This window comes from Ranitomeya imitator, chromosome 1 (genome assembly GCF_032444005.1).
Source record: "Ranitomeya imitator isolate aRanImi1 chromosome 1, aRanImi1.pri, whole genome shotgun sequence".
NCBI lineage: Eukaryota > Metazoa > Chordata > Amphibia > Anura > Dendrobatidae > Ranitomeya > Ranitomeya imitator.
Window position 1 is genome coordinate 1,027,748,059 of NC_091282.1, and position 27,756 is coordinate 1,027,775,814.

Sequence of the window (27,756 nt, forward strand, 5' to 3'; positions counted from 1 at the left end):
AATGTCTATTGTCTGTACAAGTCCCCTCTATAATTTGTAAAGCGCTGCGGAATATGTTGGCGCTATATAAATAAAAATTATTATTATTATTATTATTATGTAGATTCATTTTCCCAAGATATCTCTGGTGGTATGTTCTTGTTCTTTTTTTGCTTGCATAAGAGACATGTTCATATGTATTATATTCATATTTATCTTTCTGGCAAATGACACATTTTAATTGTTGTCATCAATGTTTTAAAAACAGAGTATCTTGTATTATAGAAGTATGCAGTCCATTTTTTTAACCTGACCTTGGAGTCAAAACAATCTATTGCAAAACTCCGCAGGGGCAGAAACGTGATAGAAACCTCATATTTCTTAAAATTTATGACTGTTTCTTGGTGGTCCACAAGCCATTCAGGAAAAGGAGTACTTAGTCTTCTAAATTGTTTAATGTTTGTTCTTAAGGAAGGTCAGCGCAAGTTCTTATTTAGATTTATGGTTGCAAATATAGAATGTCAGTAGCAAATCCAAAGACTAGCAAGTTACAAGTTGGGGTTACTGGATTTATGTTTCATTATAATGATGTGAGGATAATTCTTTTAGCTGCATGACCATTTCATTAGTCACAGTTTGTAGAAACAAATCTTTATACAAATAAAGGTTTGAATTAAAACCAAAACAAATGAAGTCACGTTTATCCCGGTCTTCTGCCTAGCAAGAGCAATGAGATTGTTCATCCAGTTAAAAAAGCAGGGAATTCAATATTTCCAGAGTATTCATTGCTACAGTCGGGGGTGCCTCGCCACTTTTGTCGGAAATTGGGAGAGGACTCGGATTAGTAGAATGATATGGATCTCATTAAACCATTGCTTAAATATTTCATTTCAATCATTTTCATTTTACTCTTAATTCAATCCTGTCGTTCTAAAATAAATTATATTTTTGTAATGTAATTCAGAAAGAGGCCTCAATGCAACGCTATGTGCAGAGAGGCTGTAAGGAGACACTTGGAAGAGGGTCCGAATACACTCACTGTGCCTCCATGCGACACCATTTTTGGCTATATTCTACAATAGATGTACATTTTCCAGGAGCACTTAATTCCATGAAATAACACGGAACATATTAAAAGGGTATAAAGGCCATAACAAATATCACTGTGGAGTTCAAAGGCCAATATTAAAGGAAACCAGATACTGGATATCAGTATGTTTCCAAACTGCAGATTTAAGCTGAAGAACCTAGAAGAAAATATTCCAGTCTATACAAATTCCTAGGAAATTTTGCCATGAACAGATTTGAAACTTATTTAAAATTCAGGAAAGTAAATGAATCTGAAGCCCTTGTAAAAAGCAAGAATGTTACAACCTTAAAGAATTACTTAAACACACGTTGTTTTCTAGGATGAGACCATAACTTAGAACCACAAATAATTGTTGGTAAGGATCACATCTTCTTTCTCTGGCATGTGTCCGATAGCTGAAAACTATACCCGTAATTTCTTAGAACTTATTAGAACAATTTCATTCATTCAGGAAGATGTGTAAAAAATGTTTCACTCCTGGTGAAAATCTCTGGATTTTTCAGATGTTTCCCTTTCCATTCATTAGCTGGAACGTGGCATTCTGATCTACACTGTGACTCGGTGCCAGATTCTTATCAAAGAACGAGTGGCACTAATATTTGTGAGGCAGAATTTTTTTCTTGACTAACAAGGGATTGAGTGTCATACATTCTGGAAATGCTTTCAAGGCATGCTTAGCTAGAAAAGAAATGTTTTCACTTTCAGGGGTCATTAGGGGGACCGTATTACATGAGTCTGGATCCAGAGTCTGTAAGTAAGTTGTGTCTATGTATTAAATCTTCCCAGCTAAAAACAGCTTGGAAAAGTCAAAATTCACATAGGAGTGAGGGGTTTACTAAACAAGACTGTGAGAAGAATTCATTGTCTGTTATTCCACTTTACATTCTGGTGATTTCTTTTTGTGATATGTAGTACTTTACACCACAATCCAAAAAACAGTAATTAATAAAGAAAACTAAATCATCTAATTAGTTCTCTTTTGTGCAATTTTACATACTGTAGCTTTAAAATAGATTCATTATAGTGACTGTGTTATGGGCTTAACATCCAAATCCCTACCAATTCTACTAACCAACTATGGTTCCATAATAGGTTCAGGTCAACACATTTTTGGGGAGCTCAGGTATTTTAGCCATAACATGTATATACTAACCCTTACCCTGAGTACCAGGTAGTGATGAGCGAATATACTCGTTACTTGAGATTTGCCGAGCACGCTCGGGTGTCCTCCGAGTATTTTTTAGTGCTCGGAAATTTAGTTTTCCTCACCTCAGATGAATGATTTACATGTTAGCCAGCATAAGTACATGTGGGGGTTGCCTGGTTGCTAGGGAATCCCCACATGTAATCAAGCTGGCTAACAGATGTAAATCATCCAGCTGCGGCAATGAAAACTAAATCTCTGAGTACTTACAAATACTCGGAGGACACCCGAGCGTGATCGGAAAATCTCGAGTAACGAGTATATTTGCTCAGCACTAGTACCAGGATATAAATGTGTTTTCAATGGATCTCCAGCAGATGACACAAGTTATATTAGGCATCATATATGTAGAAATTTCACTTTTATTAGGCCTTTGGTAGTCACCATATGTCATACAACTTAACAACCAAACAATGTATAACTTTATATGGTTGGCTCCAGTTATTGAGTTATATATCATCAGTAATTTTTTGATGAATTGGTAAAGGCCATACAGTTTTAAGAGGTTGTCCACTACTCGGACAACCCCTTATAAATCCATATTTTTCACCCCAGTAAAATAATAACCGTTCTTGAGGTGTTGGCACTGGCTCTCCCCGGGTTTGCCTGACATTGTTATGTCACGGGATCCCTGCTGCCAACCAGCTGTGGCTTCACTCTACTCTCCTACAGATGTCATTGAGATATGGAGAATGTGAGAGAGCAGCAGCAGCTCTCAATTTGTCCAGACTTAGGAGAAGAGGAGAATATTAATTGGCAGCAGGGGTCACGTGATATAACAACGTCAGGCAAACTCAGGAAGCTCCAGTTCCGACACCACTGGAACGGCACCAGAGAAATATGGGGATTCAGGAGGTGTTGTTCAAGTAGTGGACAATCCTATTAATAAAAACTCATGACAAATAAAATGTCGTTATCTGTACGTACTTGGACTTTTTGATGAACAAAGAGATATTTTCTCCATGTTTTGACTCCTTGGATCTATCTTACCTTTTTCACTTTTTACTAGATACACAGTCTTGAATGTGTTAGATAGTGCAAAGGAGCTGCCCTGACATTTATATCCATAAATGATAGGATTCTCCATAAAATAACAATTCTGAAGCATTTTTTTCTTGTGTTGTGTCCATCCTGTTACTCATCTGGAAAATGTATAAATAAATATTACTGTTACCTTACTTAGTACTGTATTATTGGACAGTATTAGAATGTGTAAAGGTACACATTTGACAGGGGAAAGGTGAAATTTTAATCTTACAGTTTCAGGAGCATTGAAACAATGCAGAATTCCAAGAAATTATATTCTAAAAATGTTATTACATTAGGCAACGTACCGTATGTTGTTTAAAAGTAAATAATGGCCAACCTCTCTCATCTGTAAACTTTATTAATCCCAATCCATTTGCCCATTAGATCTGTTACAGATGCCTAAAGGGACAAATTTGGTCTCATTAGTACTTTCTATTCAAGTCTTCATCTCTATAATTTTCGAATAGGTTACTGTCAATATATAATGTACCATCTAAGGAAAAGCAAAATCGATTCTCATTTCACTGTTGAAAAATCTGAAATTAAATTACTTCCAAAGTCATTTCTGCATGCAGCTATGTAAAGAGAGTGTCTTTCCTTACACTGACCACATTCTTAGCTATGAATTCCATGCAGGAATCAGAGATAGTGGGTTAGTACCTACAGGGAGCTATGATGTGAGGACCACCAGAGTTGTGACAAGTGATGTAGCTGCCTCCAGGGTAAAACAAAGGTTTACATATTACACTAGCAATTTGAATGTTTTCAAAACATATAGCCAAGACTTGGCAGCCGTGGCTGTGTTTTTTTTTTTCCTCGTCTTCTTCATACGTTGTGCATACTTGAATTAAATGTTATTAACCTTTTTTTCTTCATTTGCCTTCAAGAGACTACAAGCAGCCTAGTAACACAGCTAAGAATTCTTTACAGCACTTAAACTTGTCTTCATGGCTACCAAAAGATTACACACACAAATCACTTTACAAAAGTAGTGTAAGAGCCTGGAGCATAGATAACCATGCAGGACAATTGTCTTTTCCAAACTTTTAAATAGTCTCCCAAAGTGAAATGTTTTATAATCGTTTTTTGTGCGGTAGTCATAGAAGAAAGAAAGAAGTTTGGGCACAGATTATCCATTCGAAAGAAAGGATTTTTTTTCTTGGTTCCAACTGAAACACAATAAAGCACATAATTAACTTCACAATTCTTTGTATTTCTCGTTTGACTGCAGGGAGGAGATGAAAGAGGACTGCTAGGGCTTGCATTCCATCCCAATTATAAGAAAAATGGAAAGCTGTATGTGTCATACACCACCAACCAAGAGCGTTGGGCCAGCGGACCTCACGACCACATTCTTCGCGTTGTAGAGTACACAGTATCTAGGTACTGCATCTAAAAATCAGCATGGTGCTGTCCATTATAATAGTAATAGTTAGAACATCTAGTTCATTCATAAAAGTATGCATGTGTACTATTGAGGTATTACCCACTGTTGTTACTGTTTGTCTAGTATTGACACTGACAATTAGCACAGAGTAATATAAGCGTGAAAAATGTGTGTGTATGTAGAAATAGAGAAATAGGTTGACTTATATTATATTTATATATATATATATATATATAGCACTTGAAACTATAAAAAAAAATCACAGGATCGATAGACATGTTAATGATATGCAAATGGTGAAAAATGCAAATGACATTTTCAAAACATCATGATTTATTCACAGTTTAGTTTGAGCCATGTGCAAAAATACACTTACACGCCATGGCATGCTATCACTGAAGTTATTAATGGTTGTCTGATGAATGTTCTGCCTTCTTGAATGCACTTGGGTACACAAATCATCAAGATTCGCTGCTGGCAGCTGTCTGTAATTGCCAACTAATCATGTTCGAGATCTGGGCAATAGTGGGCAGCTTACATGGCCGTAGCCCGCAGCATCTCCAGACTTGTCTCTCCTCTAGCACATCTGAGACGATTGGTTGGCATTTTTAAATGGAGCAGCCAGCAACAGATTTTTGTAGAAAAAGCGCATTCAGTGTGGTATAACATTACCCAGACCACCATTAATGTCCACATTGATAATATGTCAAGGAGCGCAAGTGCGTGTATTTGTACTCATGGAGCTCATACTCAATCGTAAACAAATCAAGATGTTTCAAAAATTTTGTTTCCATTTCTTCATCATATGCATATCATTAACATGTCGATCCTGTGATGTCTACAATTCCTTAACTTTTCTTTTTAGGTGTTGCAATTGTAACATTGATGAGTATGTATGTATATACATTTGGGCTCAAAAACTTACATACCCCGGCAGAATTTTTTCAAAACTTTTTCTCCACTCATGGTTAGTGGTTAAGTGAAGCCATTTATTGTCAAACTAATGTGTTTTCTCTTTTTAAATCATAATGACAACCCAACACATCCAAATGGCCCTGATCAAAAGTTCACATACCCTGGTGATTTTGGCCTGATAACATGCACAGAAGTTGACACAGATGGGTTTGAATGGCTATTAAAGGTAACATACTCACCTGTGACCTGTTTGCTTGTAATTAGTGTGGGTGCATAAAAGCTGAGTGAGTTTCTGGGATCCAGACAGACTCTTGCATCTTTCATCGAGCCACTGGCATTTCTTGATTGTGAGTCATGGTGAAAGCAAAAGAATTGTCAACGAATCTACGGGAAAAGATAGTTGAACTGTATAAAACAGGAAAGGGATTGTTAGGGCTAGCGGAACGCACCAAATAATAAGACAGATAGAGTATGGTGCGTTCGCAGCCCGGGGTCCACCGTGCAGAGATGGAACCTGCTGCCAAGTAATGACGGACTATATGGCGGTACAAAGTGAATACACACATGGGTTAAGTCCAATAGTAGAGAAAACACACATCCGCACTGCTCAAAGGTCCAACTCAGTGACCGTATTATAATATCGGTCTAGCACCACAGAAAGTGATACTGGCTGTATGAATCCTTTACACCTGAATCAACGGGGTGCTGCTGCCAGGAAAAATGTGTGCAGAATCCAAATGGCAAAAAAGAAAAAGTAGGCGCGCACTTACCCTGTTGCGGTGAATATCACTTTATTAGGACATATAAACAAACGGATAGCAGGGAGGGATAGGGTCAGCCACGGACAACGATCGTTTCGTGCTCTACGGCACTATTGTGCCGTAGAGCACGAAACGATCGTTGTCCGTGGCTGACCCTATCCCTCCCTGCTATCCGTTTGTTTATACACACATGGGTTAACCTCACCCTGTGTGAAGGAAGCGAACCCTGTTACGTCACAGGTCCGCGGTACCGCACCAAGAGCGCAAGCAAGGAGTCCCAGAACTCAATCCCAAGACACAGGATTTGAGTACATAGACCTCATGCGCTCGACACCGCTACTGAGGTGTCAGAGTGACAGCAATAGAAGCACGAGAGTGCATGCAGTGCCGCACTGGCGAACGCCACTAACCAACCAGGCTTGGGTCAGGAAAGCGCTGTGAAAGCACAAGGCGCCGCACTGGCGGTCACAGCAATAAGACGCTGTATTGTGTATTTACGTGCTGATGGCTAAGTCGGGCGCTAGATAGCAAACATACACCTTCCGCGAACAGTCATCCAATAGGGAGGGTTATTTAAAGAGCGACTTTCACTCACAACACACACACATTTACAAATGTACACTAGCGCATGGCCGTGCGGTCATGCGCAGCTTATATAGTTGCAGCACGTTCAGGACCTTCCAATAAAGGACCAATGGGAAGCTGCTACCAAAGTTTTGCCCTTTCAGGACCTTCCTGGAGGACCAATGGGATGTGCTGCAGTACCTGAGCATGTGACCCTCGATCTCCAATGGGAGATCCTGCCCTGGGCATGCTCAGAAAGAGAAAAGCAGGACTTAGCCCCAAAAGCATCTGCTCGTCGCTGCCCAACACTGACTTCAATAGCAGAAGCAGGAAAAGCAGCAGTAACTCTCTGCACAGAGTGAGACTGAGCAAGACGCTGGGAGCGACGTCTCCGCTGAGCAGACTCCACTGTGGCTGGAAAAGAATGGGAGACCGCAGCGGAGATGGCTCGAGATTCCCCTTGTGCAGAAGCGGGAACTCGACACCTAACATTACCCCCCCTCCTAGGACCTCCCCCTCCTTGGGCCTCGCTACGCTCAAAGGCAGCAATGAGCTGTGGGGCCCGAATGTTTTCAGCAGGCTCCCAGGACCTGTCCTCTGGGCCATAACCCTTCCAATCCACCAGATAGAACTTTTTGCCACGTACCACCTTGCACCCCAAAATAGCGTTCACCTCGTAATCGTCCGTAGACGAACCCGATGTCCCGGCAGATGACTCGGAAAACCGGGACATGTATACGGGTTTCAAGAGGGACACATGAAAGGTGTCGTGATACCCAAGCGTGGAGGAAGGGCCAGACGGTAGACCACAGGGTTAACCTGTTCAAGGACCTTGAAGGGACCCAAGTAGCGAGGTGCAAACTTACTGGACTCAACACGCAGCCTGATGTTACGGGCGGAGAGCCACACTAAGTCGCCAGGAGCAAAGGTCGGAGCGGGGCGCCGATGAGCATCGGCAGAGGACCTCATTCTCTCCTTGGAGGCCCAAATGGCATCCTGAGTGCGGTCCTAAATGTCCCGTGCCTCCACAGCCCAGTCTGCCACCCTGGAGTCAGCAGAAGACACAGGCATGGGCACAGGGACACGCGGATGCTGGCCGTAATTTAGGAGGAATGGAGTCTGACCGATGGAGTTGGCTACGGCGTTGTTAAGCGCAAACTCTGCCCACGGTGGCAAGGATGCCCAGTCATCCTGCCTGGCAGAAACAAAATGTCGTAAATATGTGACCAAGGTCTGGTTGGCCCTCTCTACCAACCCATTCGTCTCGGGATGATATGCTGAAGAGAGATTCAACTCAATACTGAGTAGATGACAAAGCTCTCTCCAGAATCGAGATGCAAACTGGGGACCCCGGTCACTAACAATTTTGTCTGGCATACCGTGTAGGCGAAAGATATGTTTGATGAACAAGACAGCCAACGCCCGTGCAGAAGGTAGCCGTGGAAGAGGCACCAAATGCACCATTTTGGAAAAATGGTCGGTGATCACCCAGATAATGGTGCAGTTACGAGACTTGGGTAAGCCCACCACATAGTCCATCCCGACCATCTCCCAGGGCCTGTCCGCCACCGGCAGAGGGTAAAGCAAACCAGCTGGCCGTTGCCGAGGGGACTTGCTCTTGGCGCAAGAGACACACGCCCGAACATATTCTGCGACATCACGAGCCATATGCGGCCACCAGTATGTCCTCGCCAGTAACTCAGATGTCCTTTTAGAACCAAAATGTCCACCCACCGTGGACGAGTGTGCCCAAGAGAGAACCTCTGGTCGCAAACTGGATGGTACAAAAGTCTTGCCCAGAGGCACAGACTCTAGCGAAACCGGGGCCACAGTTCTCAAGCTCTCGGTGGGGACAATAAGCCGAGGCTCCTCTTCCTCCTCCGCAGATGACACAACGGAGCGAGAGAGAGCGTCGGCCCGAATGTTCTTCTCCCCAGAAAGAAAATGGAGGGTGAAATGAAACCGGGAGAAGAATAAGGACCATCTGGCCTGGCGAGAATTCAACCGCTGGGCTGTCTGCAGGTACACCAAATTTTTATGGTCTGTGAAGACTTGGAAGGGAAAACGTGCTCCCTCCAAGAGATGTCTCCACTCCGAGAAAGCCAACTTCATGGCTAGCAACTCCCTGTCCCCGATGGAATAATTCCTCTCTGCTGGTGAGAAGGTCTTAGAAAAGAAGAAGCAAGGATGCTTCCGACCTTGAGCATCCTTTTGGAAGAGGACTGCTCCAGCACCAACAGAAGAGGCATCCACCTCCATGATAAATGGCTTATCAACATCGGGGCGATGTAGGATGGGAGCGCTAGCGAAGTGTGACTTTATGGAGTTAAAGGCCTTGGAGACCTCCTCAGACCACAATTTGGGATTTGCCCCCTTGTTGGTGAGGGCAACCAAGGGAGCTACCAAAGTTGAGAAGTGCGGAATGAACTGGCGATAATAATGAACCCCATAGAGCGCTGCACCGCTTTAAGAGAATGGGGTTCCTGTCAGTCCATCACAGCCTGTAGTTTGGCAGGATCCATAGCCAATCCCTGGGCAGAGATGATGTAGCCTAGGAAAGGTAAGGACTCCTGCTCAAACACACACTTCTCCAACTTGGCATAGAGGGAGTTTGCCCGTAGGAGGTCGAAGACTTTGCAAACATCTCTCTGGTGGGAGTCAATATCTGGAGAGTAGATGAGAATATCATCCAGATAGACTACGACCGAGGTGGAAAGCATATCCCGGAAGATGTCGTTCACAAAGTCTTGGAAAACGGCTGGGGCACTACAGAGCCCGAAGGGCATCACCAGATATTCATAGTGCCCATCCCTGGTGTTAAAAGCTGTCTTCTATTTGTCCCCCTCACGGATGCGAATCAGGTTGTAAGCACCCCGCAGATCTAATTTAGTAAATACCCTTGCTCCCCGAAGCCTATCGAAGAGCTCAGATATCAAGGGCAAAGGATACTTATTCTTAACGGTGATGGTGTTAAGACCCCTGTAGTCTATGCATGGACGCAATTCCCCATTCTTCTTCTGCACGAAGAAGAACCCTGCCCCAGCAGGTGACACTGACTTCCTAATGAATCCTCTTGCCAGATTTTCCTGGATGTACTGTGACATTGCCTCCATCTCTGGGAGAGATAACGGATAGACTTGACCCCGGGGAGGCTCAGCACCAGGCAAGAGATCAATAGGACAGTCATAGGGGTGATGGGGCGGAAGGATCTCCGCTGCCTTTTTGGAGAACACGTCTGCATAAGACCAATACTGCTTGGGGAGAGAGGATAGATCTGCGGGTACCTCTGTAGTAGAAACCAGAACGCACTCCCTCTGACACCTACCCCCACAGGATTCGCCCCATCCCAGAATTCTGCCTGAGGACCACTCGATATGAGGAGAGTGGTACCGTAGCCAAGGTATTCCCAACAGGACCTCATCAATTCCCTCAGGAATGACGAGCAGAGATATAATCTCCTGATGAGATGGCAACATGGACAGAGTAAAAGGGATGGTCTGGTGTGTTATCTGTGAGGGCAGTGTCGACCCATTCACCACTCGTACCGTTACTGATTGAGCTAGCATAACCAGGGGTATTGCGTGACGTTGGGCGAAGGCAGAAGACATAAAATTGCCCTCCGCCCCAGAATCCACGCAGAGCTCTACCGAGTGGGAGAATGAGCCTATAATAATTGTCCCCTTAAAGGAAAATTTAGAGGCAAACGTCGCCGTGTCTAGTGTACCTCCACCTACTACCACTAGACGCTGACGTTTCCTCGACCGCTGAGGACATCTGGTGGCTAGATGTCCTGACTGCTGGCAAACATGACAGACCTTGAGTGCACAAGCGGTCCGGGACTTAGATCCCGCTTGTGACACTTCCATGGCCTCATGTGACTCAGGAACCGGGACCGGAGATTCCAGAGGTTTGGCGAAGGTAGGAGCCAGCCGAAACCTCTGCCTACACTGGGCTCGCTCTAACCTCCGCTCGTTAAAACGGAGGTCAATTCGAGTGGAGACAGTTATTAACTCCTCCAGTGTGGCAGGAATCTCCCTAGTGGCCAGAGCGTCCTTAACGTGATCAGCCAGGCCCCTCCAAAATATGGGGATAAGGGCTTTATCCGACCAGTCCAGCTCAGAAGCTAAAGTGCGGAATTGGACGGCAAAATGACTGACCAAGGACTCACCCTGAGTTAATGCCAGCAGTTGGAGTGCAGTATCATGGGTGACTTGAGGTCCTAAAAAGACCTGTTTCAGAGTGCTCAGGAACAGCGGAGCACTCTGCACCACATGATCGGCACGCTCCCACAGCGGCGTAGCCCATTCCAATGCCCTGTCCGACAAGAGAGAAACTATAAATCCCACCTTAGCCCGCTCTGTGGGAAAACGTGCAGCCAGGAGCTCGAGGTGAATAGAGCACTGACTCACGAATCCCCTACAAAATTTGCTATCACCAGAAAATTTTTCTGGCAGCGGGAGGCGAGATAATGTCGGAACAGGGGTGGCAATGGACAAGGTTGCTGCAGCCACGCTAGCAGCCTGTACAGCAACTGCGGTAACATCCACAGCTGAGGTTGAGCTCTCGAGAGCCGCCAACCTACCCTCCAGCTGCTGGATATACCGCAAGGATTGCTGTTTGTCCGTCATTACTAGCCAGACCCTGGCGCTAGTGTAATGTTAGGGCTAGCGGAACGCACCAAATAATAAGACAGATAGAGTATGGTGCGTTCGCAGCCCGGGGTCCACCGTGCAGAGATGGAACCTGCTGCCAAGTAATGACGGACTATATGGCGGTACAAAGTGAATACACACATGGGTTAACCTCACCCTGTGTGAAGGAAGCGAACCCTGTTACATCACAGGGCCGCGGTACCGCACCAAGAGCGCAAGCAAGGAGTCCCAAACCTCAATCCCAAGACACAGGATTTGAGTACATAGACCTCATGCGCTCGACACCGCTACTGAGGTGTCAAAGTGACAGCAATAGAAGCACGAGAGTGCATGCAGTGCCGCACTGGCGAACGCCACTAACCACCCAGGCTTGGGTCAGGAAAGCGCTGTGAAAGCACAAGGCGCCGCACTGGCGGTCACAGCAATAAGACGCTGTATTGTGTATTTACGTGCTGATGGCTAAGTCGGGCGCTAGATAGCAAACATACACCTTCTGCGAACAGTCATCCAATAGGGAGGGTTATTTAAAGAGCGACTTTCACTCACAACACACACACATTTACAAATGTACACTAGCGCATGGCCGTGCGGTCATGCGCAGCTTATATAGTTGCAGCACGTTCAGGACCTTCCAATAAAGGACCAATGGGAAGCTGCTACCAAAGTTTTGCCCTTTCAGGACCTTCCTGGAAGACCAATGGGATGTGCTGCAGTACCTGAGCATGTGACCCTCGCTCTCCAATGGGAGATCCTGCCCTGGGCATGCTCAGAAAGAGAAAAGCAGGACTTAGCCCCAAAAGCATCTGCTCGCCGCTGCCCAACACTGACTTCAATGGCAGAAGCAGGAAAAGCAGCAGTAACTCTCTGCACAGAGTGAGACTGAGCAAGACGCTGGGACCGACGTCTCCACTGAGCAGACTCCACTGCGGCTGGAGAAGAATGGGAGACCGCAGCGGAGATGGCTCGAGATTCCCCCTGTGCAGAAGCGGGAACTCGACACCTAACAGGGATACAAAAAGATATCCAAGGAATTCATAATGCCAGTCAGCAGCATTCAAACTGTGATTAACAAATGGAAAATCAGGGGCTCTGTAAAAACAAAACCATGGTCAGGTAGACAAACAAAAATGTCGTCCACAACTGCCAGGAAAATTGTTTGGGATTCAAAGATAAATCCATAAATAACATCAGCTGAAATACAGGACTCTCTGGAAACTAGTGCTGTGGTTGTTTCAAGATGCACAATAAGGAGGCACAAATGCCACAAAGTATCTCGCCTACAATACGCAAACCAGCACAGAGACAAGCCTCAAAATTCTGGAACAAGGTAATTTGGAGTGATGAGACCAAAATTGAACCACAAACGTTACATTTGGAGAGAGGTCAACAAAGCCTATGATGAAAGGACCACCATTCCTACTGTAAAACCCGGAGGTGGATCGCAGAAGTTTTGGGGATGTGTGAGCGACAAAGGCAACGGAAACTAGGTCAAACTTTAAGGAAAGATAAATGCAGCATTTTATCAGCAAATACTGGAGACAAATTTTCACTCATCAGCCCAGATGCTGGGCATGGCACGGACTTGGATGTTCCAACATGACAACAATACAAAACACAAGGCCTGTCATTGGCTACAGCAGAAAAAAGTGAAGGTTCTGAAGTAGCCATCTCAGTCTCTTGACCTCAGTATCATTGAGCCACTCTGGGGAGATCTCAAACGCGCAGTTCATGCTAGACAGCTCAAGAATTTATAGGAACTGAAGGCTTTTTGCCAAAAAGAGTGGGCAGTTTTACTATCTGAGAAAATAAAGAACCTCATCCACAACTAGCACAAAAGACTTCAAGCTTTCATTGACGTTAGAGGGGGCAATACATGGTATTGGGGTATAGGGTATGTGAACTTTTGATCAGGGTCATTTGGATGTTTTGAGTTGTCATTATGATGTTAAAAGAGAAAACACTGTAGTTTGACAATAAGTGGCTTCATCCAACCACAAACCATGAGTGGAGAATGTTTTTTGCTATCATTCATATTCTCTGAAAAAAGGCCAAGAAAGCAAAAATATACATATATTATAGCCCAGTTCTAAAGTTTGGACACATCTGTTCATGCAATGATTTTCCTTATTCATGTGCACATTGCAGATTCAAACTGAAAGCAGCAAAAGCATGGAGGATCATGTATGGAAACAATGAATCAATAACACATGTATAACACCAGAATATGTATCAAACCTTAGATTCCACAAAGTATCCTCCATTTACTCTGATGAAAACTTTACACTTCCTTGGCACCATCATGTTTCACTATGGGCACATTGCATTTAGAAAAATGAATTTAGGAAAATGCATGGTGCCTACAGTGAAACAAGGTGGTGGCAGTGTCGTTATGTGGGGCTGCATGAATGCTGCTGGTGTCGGAGAGCTACATTTCATTGATGGTATCATGAATTCACAGATGTACTGCTCTATATTGAAAGTGAAGCTACTACCATAACTCCATGCCCTTGGTAGATGTGCACTTTTCCAACATGACAATGATCAAAAACACACATCTAAGGCCACTGTTGCTCTCCTGAAGAAGAACAGGGTGAAAGTGATTCATTGGTCAACTATGTCTTCTGATCTAAACCCATTCTAACACCTATGTGGAATTCTGAAGAGACAAATTGAGCATCACTCTCCATCCAGCATCCAGTCTCTAAAAGAGGCCGTTCTTGATGAATGAAAAAAGATATGTATATATATATATATGTTGTAATATGTAGCTAGCGTCTTCATTCAATGCTCAGAAGATTTGGTGCTGTCCTTAAAGGTCATGGATGTCATACAAAATACTAGATGCTAGATATAGTGGTTTTTGATTTGTAGTATATTCATTTCTGCATCAATTAATTTGAATAAAACTGAAGATGTTGTAATGAAAGTTACTTAACCTTACTTTCTATTAAACTCAGTCTTGTCAAAAATTTGGAGATTGTTCTAGTTTTTAATGAGATATTGATTGATTAAAGTTTCACTTTTCAAAGAGGGTGTACACATTTATGCTGAGAACTATATACTGTATTTTCCGGCGTATAAGACGACTTTTTAACCCCTGAAAATCATCTCAAAAGTCGGGGGTCGTCTTATACGCCTGGTACGGCGTGTGCAGGGAGCGGTCCTGGATGGTTCCCAGGGTCTGGAGGAGAGGACACTCTACTTCAGGCCCTGGGATCCATATTCATGTAAAAAAAAGAATAAAAATAAAAAATATGGGATATACTTTCCCTCCGACGGCCCCCAGCTCTCAGCGGTGCAAGCGGCGGCCTCTGTTCCTAAGGATGCATTGAGCGAAGGACCTTAGATGACTTCGCGGTCGCAGTTTTTTTTTACATGAATATGGATCCTAGGGCCTGAAGGAGAGTCTCCTCTCCTCCAGACCCTGGGAACCATCCGGACCGCACACGCCGTATAAGATGACTGGGCGTTTGAGATGACCCCCATCTTATATGGCGAGTATATCCCAAACTCCATATTTTATATGGAAATATGGAAAAGTTGGGGGTCGTCTTATACGCCCAGTCGTCTTGTACACCAGAAAATACGGTATATAATTTGTATATGTATATATATATACATACAGTATATATATACATAATACTGTGTATATATTTATATATATATATATATATACTGTAAATATGTGCGTATAGATAAAATAAATGTATACGCACACATGTACCGTTAGAAATAAGAAAACATAGTAGCATAGTTAGTAAGGCCGAAAAAAGACATTTGTCCATCCAGTTCTGCCTATATTCCATCATAATAAATCCCCAGATCTACGTCCTTCTACAGAACCTAATAATTGTATGATACAATATTGTTCTGCTCCAGGAAGACATCCAGGCCTCTCTTGAACCCCTCGACTGAGTTCGCCATCACCACCTCCTCAGGCAAGCAATTCCAGATTCTCACTGCCCTAACAGTAAAGAATCCTCTTCTATGTTGGTGGAAAAACCTTCTCTCCTCCAGACGCAAAGAATGCCCCCTTGTGCCCGTCACCTTCCTTGGTATAAACAGATCCTCAGCGAGATATTTGTATTGTCCCCTTATATACTTATACATGGTTATTAGATCGCCCCTCAGTTGTCTTTTTTCTAGACTAAATAATCCTAATTTCGCTAATCTATCTGGGTATTGTAGTTCTCCCATCCCCTTAAAAGATAAATAGAAATAGAAAAGAGATAGATAATTCGTTTTAATTAGTTAAATTTAAATAATGTTGACAAACCTTACTTTGCTAAAATGTGTAGTTTAATTTATTTATTTTAAAACAGGAAGAATCCCAGTCAAGTGGATGTGAGAACCGAGAGGATGTTTCTTGAAGTAGCAGAACTGCATAGAAAACACCTGGGAGGACAGCTTTTGTTTGGTCCAGATGGCTTCTTGTATATTTTTCTAGGAGACGGGATGATAACTATTGATGATATGGAAGAAATGGATGGTTTAAGGTAAAACTACAAAAATCTGAAACAATCAATTTTTCATTTGATGTCAGATGAAATGGCGCAGTGTGGTTAAGCAACATGATCTATAATTTTCTGCTTTTAGTTAATTTAGTCAGAACATTCCACGTTCTATCATTCAACATTCTATCCGTGGGGTCAGTTAAAGCTGCACTGTATTATACATATATATATATACATATATACTATACATATATACTATATACATATATATAGTACAGACCAAAAGTTTGGACACACATTCTCATTTAAAGATTTTTCTGTATTTTCATGACTATGAAAATTGTACACTCACACTGAAGGCATGAAGACTATGAATCAACACGTGTGGACTTGTATACTTAACAAGAAAGTGTGAAACAACTGAAGTTATGTCTTATATTCTAGGTTCTTCAAAGTAGCCACCTTTTGCTTTGATGACTGCTTTGCACACTCTTGGCAGTCTCTTGATGAGCTTCAAGAGGTAGTCACTGGGAATGGTTTTCACTTCACAGGTGTGCCCTGTCAGGTTTAATAAGTTGGATTTCTTGCCTTATAAATGGGGTTGGGACCATCAGTTGTGTTGTGCAGAAGTCTGATGGATACACAGCTTATAGGCCTACTGAATAGACTGTTAGAATTTGTATTATGGCAAGAAAAAAGCAGCTAAGTAAAGAAAAACGACTGGCCATCATTACTTTAAGAAATGAAGGTCAGTCAGTCCTAAAAATTGGGAAAACTTTGAAAGTGTCTCCAAGTGCAGTGGCAACAACCATCAAGCGCTACCAAGAAACTGGCTCACATGAGGACCGCCCCAGGAAAGGAAGACCCAAGAGTCACCTCTGCTTCTGAGGATAAGTTTATCCAAGTCACCAGCCTCAGAAATTTGTAGGTTAGCAGCAGCTCAGATTAGAGACCAGGTCAATGCCACACAAAGTTCTAGCAGCAGACACATCTCTACAACAACTGTTAAGAGGAGACTTTGTGCAGCAGGCCTTCATGGTAAAATAGCTGCTAGGAAACAACTGCTAAGGACAAGCAACAAGCAGAAGAGACATGTTTGAGCTAAAGAACACAAGGAATGGACATTAGACCAGTGGAAATCTGTGCTTTGGTCTGATGAGTCCAAATTTGAGATCTTTGGTTCCAACCACCGTATCTTTGTCTGACGCAGAATAGGTGAACGGATGGACTCTACATGCTTGGTTCCCACTGTGAAGCATGGAGGAGGAGGTATTATGGTGTGGGGATGCTTTTCTGGTGACACTGTTGGGGATTTATTCAAAATTGAAGGCATGCTGAACCAGCAGGGCTACCACAGCATCTTGCAGCGGCATGCTATTCCTTCCAGTTTGCGTTTAGTTGGACCATCATATATTTTTCAACAGGACAATGACCCCAAGCACATCTTCAGGCTGTGTAAGGGCTAGTTGACCAAGAAGGAGAGTGATGGGGTGCTACGTCAGATGACCTGGCCTCCACAGTCACCAAACCTGAACCCAATCGAGATGGTTTGGGGTGAGCTGAACCGCAGAGTGAAGGCAAAGAGGCCAACAAGTGCTAAGCATCTCTGGGAACGCCTTCAAGATTGTTGGAAGACCATTCCCGGTGACTATCTCTTGAAGCTCATCAAGAGAATGCCGAGAGTGTGCAAAGCAGTCATCAAAGCAAAAGGTGGCTACTTTGAAGAACCTAGAATATAAGACATAATTTCAGTTGTTTCACACTTTTTTGTTAAGTATATAATTCCACATGTGTTAATTCATAGTTTTGATGCCTTCAGTGTGAATGTACAATTTTCATAGTCATGAAAATACAGAAAAATCTTTAAATGAGAAGGTGTGTCCAAACATTTGGTCTGTACTGTACGTAGTGGGGAAAGTATTTGATACACTGCCAATTTTGACATATTCACTTCAACTGTGAGAGGCAGGATCTAAAAATAAAAATCAAGAAATCACATTGTATGATTTTTAAATAATTATATGGCATTTTACAGGTCCTTCTCAAAAAATTAGCATATAGTGTTAAATTTCATTATTTACCATAATGTAATGATTACAATTAAACTTTCATATATTATAGATTCATTATCCACCAACTGAAATTTGTCAGGTCTTTTATTGTTTTAATACTGATGATTTTGGCATACAACTCCTGATAACCCAAAAAACCTGTCTCAATAAATTAGCATATCAAGAAAAGGTTCTCTAAACGACCTATTACCCTAATCTTCTGAATCAACTAATTAACTCTAAACACATGCAAAAGATACCTGAGGCTTTTATAAACTCCCTGCCTGGTTCATTACTCAAAACCCCCATCATGGGTAAGACTAGCGACCTGACAGATGTCAAGAAGGCCATCATTGACACCCTCAAGCAAGAGGGTAAGACCCAGAAAGAAATTTCTCAACAAATAGGCTGTTCCCAGAGTGCTGTATCAAGGCACCTCAATGGTAAGTCTGTTGGAAGGAAACAATGTGGCAGAAAACGCTGTACAACGAGAAGAGGAGACCGGACCCTGAGGAAGATTGTGGAGAAGGACCGATTCCAGACCTTGGGGAACCTGAGGAAGCAGTGGACTGAGTCTGGTGTGGAAACATCCAGAGCCACCGTGCACAGGCGTGTGCAGGAAATGGGCTACAGGTGCCGCATTCCCCAGGTAAAGCCACTTTTGAGCTACAGAGAAGCAGCACTGGACTGTTGCTAAGTGGTCCCAAGTACTTTTTTCTGATGAAAGCAAATTTTGCATGTCATTCGGAAATCAAGGTGCCAGAGTCTGGAGGAAGATTGGGGAGAAGGAAATGCCAAAATGCCTGAAGTCCAGTGTCAAGTACCCACAGTCAGTGATGGTGTGGGGTGCCATGTCAGCTGCTGGTGTTGGTCCACTGTGTTTCATCAAGGGCAGGGTCAATGCAGCTAGCTATCAGGAGATTTTGGAGCACTTCATGCTTCCATCGGCTGAAATGCTTTATGGAGATGAAGATTTCATTTTTCAGCACGACCTGGCACCTGCTCACAGTGCCAAAACCACTGGTAAATGGTTTACTGACCATGGTGTTACTGTGCTCAATTGGCCTGCCAACTCTCCTGACCTGAACCCCATAGAGAATCTGTGGGATATTGTGAAGAGAAAGTTGAGAGACGCAAGACCCAACACTCTGGATGAGCTTAAGGCCGCTATTGAATCATCCTGGGCCTCCATAACATCTCAGCAGTGTCACAGGCTGATTGCCTCCATGCCACGCCGCATTGAAGCAGTCATTTCTGCCAAAGGATTCCCGACCAAGTATTGAGTGCATAACTGAACATTATTATTTGTTGGTTTTTTTGTTTGTTATTAAAAAACACTTTTATTTGATTGGATGGGTGAAATATGCTAATTTATTGAGACAGGTTTTTTGGGTTATCAGGAGTTGTATGCCAAAATCATCAGTATTAAAACAATAAAAGACCTGACAAATTTCAGTTGGTGGATAATGAATCTATAATATATGAAAGTTTAATTGTAATCATTACATTATGGTAAATAATGAAATTTAACACTATATGCTAATTTTTTGAGAAGGACCTGTATTGCATGAAATAAGTATTTCATCACCTACCAACCAGCAATAATTCTAGTTCTCACAGACCTGTTAGTTTTTCTTTAAGAAGCCCTCCTACTCTGCACTCATTGCCTGTATTAATTGCACCTGTTTGAACTCGTTACCTGTATAAAAGACACCTGTCCACACAATCAATCACACTCCAACCTCTCTATCATGGCCACGACCAAAGAGCTGTGCAAGGATGCCTGGGACAAAATTGTAGACCTGCTCAAGGCTGGGATGGTTACAGGATAATAGGCCAGCAGCTTGGTGAGAAGGCAAAAACTCTTCACCCAATTATTAGAAATGGAAGAAAGACAAGATGACTGTCAATCTTCCTTGGTCAGAAGCTCCCACCAAGATCTCACCTTGTAGGATTAGGATGATCCTGAGAAAGGTCAGGAATCAGCCCAGAACTTTATGGGAAGGTCTGGTCAATGACCTGAAGCGAAGCTGGGACCACAGTTTCAAACAATACCGTTAGTAACACACTACGCTGTCAAGAATTAAAATCCTGCAGGGTACGCAAGTTTCCCCTGCTCATGCCAGCACATGTCCGGCCCGGTTGAAGTTCACCAATGACCATCTTGATGATCACGTAGGTCAGATGAGAATAAAATAGAACTTTTTGATATGAACTCCATTTGCCGTGCTATAGGAAGAAGAATGAGTACAATCTCAAGACCACCAGCATAGTGGGGAAACATCATACTTTGGGGGGTGCTTTTTTGCAAAGGGGACAGACCGACTGCGCCATATTGAAGGGAGAATGGTTGGGGTCATATATCAGAAGATTTTGGCCAACAACCACCTTCCCTCAGAAAGAGCATTGAAGATGGGTCATGACTGAGTCTTTCAGCCTGACAATGACCCAAAACACACAGCCAGGGCAACCAAGGAGTGGCTCCATAAGAAGCTTTTTAAGGTCCTGGAGTGGCATAGCCAATCTCCAGACCTGAACCCAATAGAAAATCTTTAGAAGGAGCTGAAACTCAATGTTGCCCAGCGACAGCCCCAAAACCTGAAAGATATGGAGAAAATCTATATGGAGGAGTGGGCCAAAATCCGTGCTGCAATGTGTGCAAACTTCATCAAGAACTACAGGAAATATCTGACCTATATAATTGCAAACAAAGGTTTCTGTGCCAAATATTAAGTATTGTTTTTCTATCGTATCAAATACTTATTTTATGCAATAAAATACAAATTAATTATGTAAAAATCAAACAATGTGGTTTTCTGGACTTGTCTTAAAGATTCTGTCTCTCATACCTGAAGTGTACCTATGATAAAAATTACAGACTGTTCCATTCTTTATAGGTGGGAGAACGTGAAAAATTATCAGTATATCAAATACTTATTTCCCCCACTCCATATAAAGTTATGGCAAAAATTAAGAGACCACTGCAAAATATTCAGTTTGTCTGATTTTTCTCTTATTAGGTATATTTTTGAGTAAAATGTAAACTGTTCTTTTATTGTATAAACTACTGACAACATGTCTCTGAAGTTCCAAGCAATAAATTTTGTATTTATTTTCTGAAGATGAGAAATGGTCAAAATAATGTTCAAAATAACAAAAAAATACATTGCTTACAGACCTCAAATAATGCAAAAAGAAAAACAAGTTCAGAATCATTTAGAAACAACTATACTAATGTTTTAACTCAGGAAGAGTTCATAAATCAATATTTTGTGGAAATACCATGATTTTTAATCACAGCTTTCATGCGTCTTGGCATGCATTCCACCAGTCTTTCACACTGCTTTTGGGTGACCTTATGCCACTCCTGGTACAAAAATTTAAGCAGTTCTTTGTTTGATGGCTTGTGACTATCCATCTTCATCGTGATTACATTCCAGAGGTTTTCAATGGGGTTCAAGTCTGGAGATTGGGCTGGCCATGACAGGGATTTGATGTGGTGGTCCTTCATTTACACCTTGATTGACCTAGCTATGTGGCATGGCGCATTGTCCTTCTGGAAAACCAGTCAAGAGTTGGGGAACATTGTCTGAGAAGAAGGAATCAACTGTTTTTCCAGGATAACCTTGTATGCAGCTTGATTGATACGTCCTTCGCAAATATTAACCTGCCCAATTCCAGCCTTGCTGAAGCATCCCCAGATCATCACTGATCCACCAAGTTTCACAGTGGGTGCGAGACACAGTGGCTTGTACGCCTCTCCAGGTCTCCGTCTAACCATTAGACGACCAGCTGTTGGGTAAAGCTGAAAATTAGACTCATCAGAGAAGATTACCTTACTCCAGTCCTCTGTGGTCTAAGCCTTATGGTCTCTGGCTCTCATTTGCTTCTCATTGATGAAAGGCTTTTTTCTAGCTTTACATGACTTGAGTCCTGCCTCTAGGAGCCTGTTGCGAACTGTTCTTGCCATGCACTTCACCCTAGCTGCTATTTGCTATTCCTTTTGTAGGTTGCTTGATGTCATCCTGCGGTTGCTGAGTGACATTCGAATAAGATGATGGTCATCCCGGTTAGTGGAGAGTCGTTTTCACCCTCTGCCGGTCTGTAGCTTTGTTGTCCTCAATATCTGCTGCTTGACCTTGTTGTAATGGACTGCCATCTTAGAAATTTTAAAGATGGGGGCAACATGACGCTCACTGTGTCCCTCTGCTAGTAAAGCCAGAATTGAGCCCTTCTTTTCCTCACTCAAGACTTTTCTTTTCAACTCCTTTGCCATGGTAAAAGTTATTTTTTCATTAATATTACTTTTGGATATTACTAGCACATGCTTTGCCATCCAGCTTGTCCGATTGCAAGAGAAATGGGAACACCACAGCAGTGTTTTTTTATACTTTCCTTCATTAAATAAGATTTGGTTCAGGTGATCACCTAATCAGAAGCACATTAATTAGAATGAGGTGTACTCTGGTGGGAATTCAACTGACACTGGAATGGAATGGCTGTCAGACATGTAGAGAAGCTGATTTTTATAAATCTGTGCAGTGGTCTCTTAATTTATGGCAGAGTTGTGTATAATATTTATTTTCTGCTTTTGGTTAATGTATTCAGAACGTTTTAAATTATACTGTTAGGATCAGCAGATTTTTTTCTTGACCTTCTAAGGTACACTCTTATAGAATGAAAGTTGATTCATATCTTTGGTTCATTTAGAACTGCCTTATTTTGTTTTCAGCAATGTGTTATTATATATAGTTATATTCATATAATGCAAGTTTGGGTTTTTTTATTTTGTGCTACTACTCACAAATTATTTTTGTGAAACCAATTGAAGATTTTATCATTTGATACGTTTTTTTAATCAAATTGTTTTTTTTAGTGATTTTACAGGGTCAGTACTAAGATTAGATGTTGACATTGATGGATGCAATGCTCTCTACTCCATACCAAGAAGCAATCCTCATTTTAACAGTACAAACCAGCCACCTGAGATCTTTGCACATGGACTTCATAACCCAGGCAGGTAAGCCACGCGTTATTGTTGTAAGCACTTAAAACACAGAGAGGAAACAAATAAAGATATAAGTTTGAATGGGCAGAGGATAAGGGTGTGTTTACGTCAGCCAATTTTGTGGCATTAAATGACCATGGCTCTTTAGCTATTTACTGATTGGCGGTCATTTAAAAGCCTGAATGATCAATAGCAGATGGTTCTGGGCACATAGCCTGTTGACAGCGCAGATCCTATTTAAAGAGAATATTATGCTGCAGAAAATGATCATCTTTTGAACAAGGCAAAAGATCATTTCATCCGACTAGCATTTTGCTAATTTATCTGGTGATTGGTAGTTTGTTTAGACTACACGATTTTCGGGAAGCAAGGGTTCATAGGACCACTCATTAAGGGTACCGTCACACAGTGGCATTTTGATCGCTACGAGGGCACGATCCGTGACGCTCCAGCATCGTAACAATATCGCTCCAGCGTCGTAGACTGCTGTCACACTTTGCAATGCACGACGCTGGAGCGATAATTTCATGACGTATGTGCAATGTAGAAGCCGTTGGTTACTATGCGCACATCGTATACAATATCATGCACAACTTTGTTACACCATGCGATCATGCCGCCACAGCGGGACACTAGACGACGAAAGAAAGTTTCAAACGATCTGCTACGACTTACAATTCTCAGCGGGGTCCCTGATCGCAGGAGCGTGTCAGACACAGCGAGATCGCTGGAACGTCACGGATAGATCGCTGGAACGTCACGAATCGTGCCGTCGTAGCGATCAAAATGCCACTGTGTGACGGTACCCTTACAGTTATTTACAAGGATTGCTTCACAATGAACATTTATCTCCTACCCAGAGGATCACTGAGGGCCTAGTACTGGAACACCATCCAGCAAACAATATGACAGGGAACCCACAACATCTGTTTCTAATCACTATATGACTACTGTCTCTAATCACTATATGACTACAGTATTGTTTAAATAGGTTGAACATGCCCTATTCTGTGTTTATAGGGCTGAATGAAACAGCAGAATGCTGTACTTGGCTATCTCCATCAGCCCCATAGATCATCAATCAAGCTTGCTAGACCAATGCTCCATTTATACACCTTTGAATTGTATGGCCTTAACTCATGGCTTGGGGACCAATATCCAAATGATAAGTGGTTATCTCAGTAGTGGAGCCCACTATCCTCTGGATAAGAGATAAATTTCCATTGTGATACAACTCTTTACAAACTGAAGGAAAAAAGTGGCCCATTCACCTTTAATGAGCGACACATAAGCTCCCAACTATTCTATTTTACATTTGAAGAAAACCTGTCAGGAAGATTGTTATGATTGTATAGTTGGTAGTAGAACAACAATAAAAAATATACCTGTCTTGTAGTAATCTGATAGATAATTTCTATGATTTGGAACTTTGAAGCCCAATGCAATTTAATTGCAAATTAGGATAATTTGCATGTTGCTGTAATCCATCACTTTTCAGTGATTGTACATTGGATTATCACAAAACAGGTTTGATTTTTAGAATTCTGTGAAATATGCAGCCATAGCAACCCTAGAATAAGTCATCAATATCTGGTTGATTGGGGTGTGACACCCATCACCCCACCGTCTAGCACAACCCTGTCCATGGCCGGTACTGCACATCCGCCCTCATTTGAAATTAATGGGGGAAGTTGTGCAGTACCTCGCACAGTTTATGCAGCTATGTAGTTCTGCTACTCAACTGAGCACATCCAACTGCCACCGAAGCCGAGAACAGCTGATGGGCGGGGGTGCCATGTGTTGTATCCTCATCGATCGGATATTGTTGTCGTATCGTAAGGTTAGGCCATCAGTATAAAAGTCCTCGACAATCCCTTTAAGCTATTGAATGAAATAACTCTTGTAGCAGCTATGAGATATGTAGAAATGGAATCTTTAAATGAATTGATTCCATCATAGTTATTGTGAAACTGCAGTGCTTCACTCATCAAACATTACAACATTGGAGTGGGGGAGTTATTATCTAGAATTAGAAATGGAGAAATTTAGACTTTTACTATGAGATCTCTCACCACTATATTTGTCTCTCTCCACTATGCCCAGAATTATCAGATAGATTATGAAATATATTTAGGAAATGTTTTTGTAACTGTTCATGTGGTAATATAGAATGATGACATTTTTAGTTAACATGTTTTCTTAGAAGGAGAAAACTGCAATTTATTCATTTAAATTGATGCTCTTCTTATGTTTATTAGTCCAGTGGCTGGTCCTAATAGATAAGTATCAATCAGTGAAATTATTGACATTTTTTTTGTAAAACTATTTATAAATGTGCTCAGATCATACTGCTTTATGACATGCTCCTGGAAGTTAGGACACTACTTTCATGTGAAAAAAATACTATAAAAAGCAGAATCTAGAATATTATACTCACTTCTTTTTTTCTCGTTTTAGGTGTGCCGTCGATCGTCATTCCAAAGATATTAGTATGAATTTAACAATTCTTTGTTCAGATTCCAATGCTAAGAACAGGTCAAATTTGCGAATAATACAGATCATTAAAGGAAAGGATTATGGTAGGCTACATTGTAATTTTCCATGTCTGAGAAGAAAAAAGTTATTTAAAATATAAAAATGGTAAATGGTGCCGCAAAATACATACATCCAAACTGCAGCATAAGTCATATGGCAAAAGGAAAACTATTTTCTCAGTACATTTATTGATAAAAATTGTAGAGAATATACAGCAGTGCATAAATGTTTTTGAACACTTCCAAATTTTGAATATTTCTACAAAAATTTGACCTTAAACTACATCAGATTTCAACATAAGTCCTATAAATTAACAAAGAGAGCAAAATCGAAACAAATGAGTACACTAGGTTATGTAATGTTTTTATTGGTGAAAATGATCTAGTATCACATGTATGCGAGTGGCAAAAGAATGTGAACCTTTAGTATTAGCAGATAAGTTGAAGGCGAAATTTTGGTGTTTTCAATCAGTGGGATGACAATTAGATGTGAGAGTGCAAGGCGTTTTATTTAAAGACAAGGGATCTATCAAAGTTTCTTCATGTTTGTGGGAATATATCAAGATGCGAACATATACATTTTTGAAAATCTCAAAAGAAGAGATATTGATGCTCATGAGGCTGGAAAAGGATCTGTGTGACTGTAGATTAATGAATTCCAAACTCTTTAGAGATGATTTTCTCTAAAGAGTTTGGACTTCACTAATGTACAGTCAGACAGAATATTTGCAAATGTAGAAAATTCAAGACCATAATTACCCTCCCCAGGTGTGGATGATCAACAAGGATCACTCCAAGAGCAAGGAGTATTATAGTCCATGAGGTCACAAAGGAACCAAAGGTGACCTCTAATCATCTAAAGGCATTAACTAATGTTAAGTTTAATAACTACACTGTTAGAAGTACACTGAACAACAATGGTTTGCATGGCAGGATTTCTATGGGAGAGCCACTGCTCTCCAAAAACCACATTGCTGCACCACAGTAGTAAAGATCACCTGGACAAGGCAGAAGGCTACTGAAACAGTGTTCTTTGGACAAATGAGGTCAATGTAGAGCTTTTTATTTTAAATGAGAAACGTTATGTTTGACAAAAGAAAAATATTGCATAAAACAGCAAAAAAACCTTGTGTCATCTGTAAAGTACAATGATGGTGATAGTATCATGGTTTGGCCTATTTGGCTGCATCAGGGCCAGGACAGCTTGCTATCATTAATTAAATAATGGATTCTTGGATTCTACATTTTATCAGCAAATTCAAAAGGAAAATGTGAGGACACTATCCATGAGCTGAATCTCAAGAAAATGTTGGTCATGCAGCAAGGCAATGACCCAAAGTACACAAGTCATTTTTATAAAAGAATGGTTAAAGAAGAATAAATTTAATGTTTTGCAATGGCCAAAGCAAAGTCGTGATCTTAATCCTCTAGAAATTTGGTGGAAAGACCAGAAGCCAGCAGTTCCAAGAAGAAAACCCATCCACGTCCAGAGTTAAACCTGTTTTGTTGTTAGAAAGGGGCTCAAATTGATGTGCAGGACTAATCAATAATTACCAGAAATCTTTAGACGCAGTTATTACTTCACAAGCCACACTAGATACTGAAAGCAAACATGCACATATATCTGCCATCTTATTTATGGGATATTGTAACATTTTGCTAAAAAAAACCTGTTTTTAGTTTTCTTTGTCAATTTTTAAGTCCAGTTTTAAAATCTAATGTAGTTTTACTTTAAAATTGCTTACAAACATGGAAAATTTTGAAGAGTTCACAAATTTTCAATCACCACTGTACATAGGAAAGTTCGCTGTTGTCCATTATGGTAAATAACCAGATGGGTTAATAACTGAATAGCCTAAATTTTTGTGCCGTCGAATGAATTTAATATTACAATCAACCCCATGTCATGCTAACAGGGATCCAAGTAAGATTTTGGCAGTTGCTTAACTAGGGACTTACACAGCAAACTTGGTCTTCACTAATCAATTTATTTCCCTATCAAAGTACTCCAGAATTATACAAAAAGCAAAAAATCATCTTTTTTAAAGGGAACCTGTCTAAAAAAAACGCTATTAACCTCCAGATATGGGGTTAGTCTGCTTGTTAATAGCGTTATTAACTTACCTGG

General features: G+C 41.6%; 1 protein-coding gene across 1 annotated transcript in view; it reads left to right on the plus strand.

Annotated features, from left to right (window-relative positions):
- Positions 1-27,756, plus strand: part of HHIP (hedgehog interacting protein) — a 183,155-nt gene that overhangs the window by 96,133 nt on the left and 59,266 nt on the right. The window contains exons 5-8 of the mRNA XM_069744018.1: positions 4,534-4,685; positions 15,904-16,077; positions 22,963-23,106; positions 25,552-25,673. Coding sequence (XP_069600119.1) covers positions 4,534-4,685; positions 15,904-16,077; positions 22,963-23,106; positions 25,552-25,673 — 592 coding nt within the window. The remainder of the gene's footprint in view (positions 1-4,533; positions 4,686-15,903; positions 16,078-22,962; positions 23,107-25,551; positions 25,674-27,756) is intronic.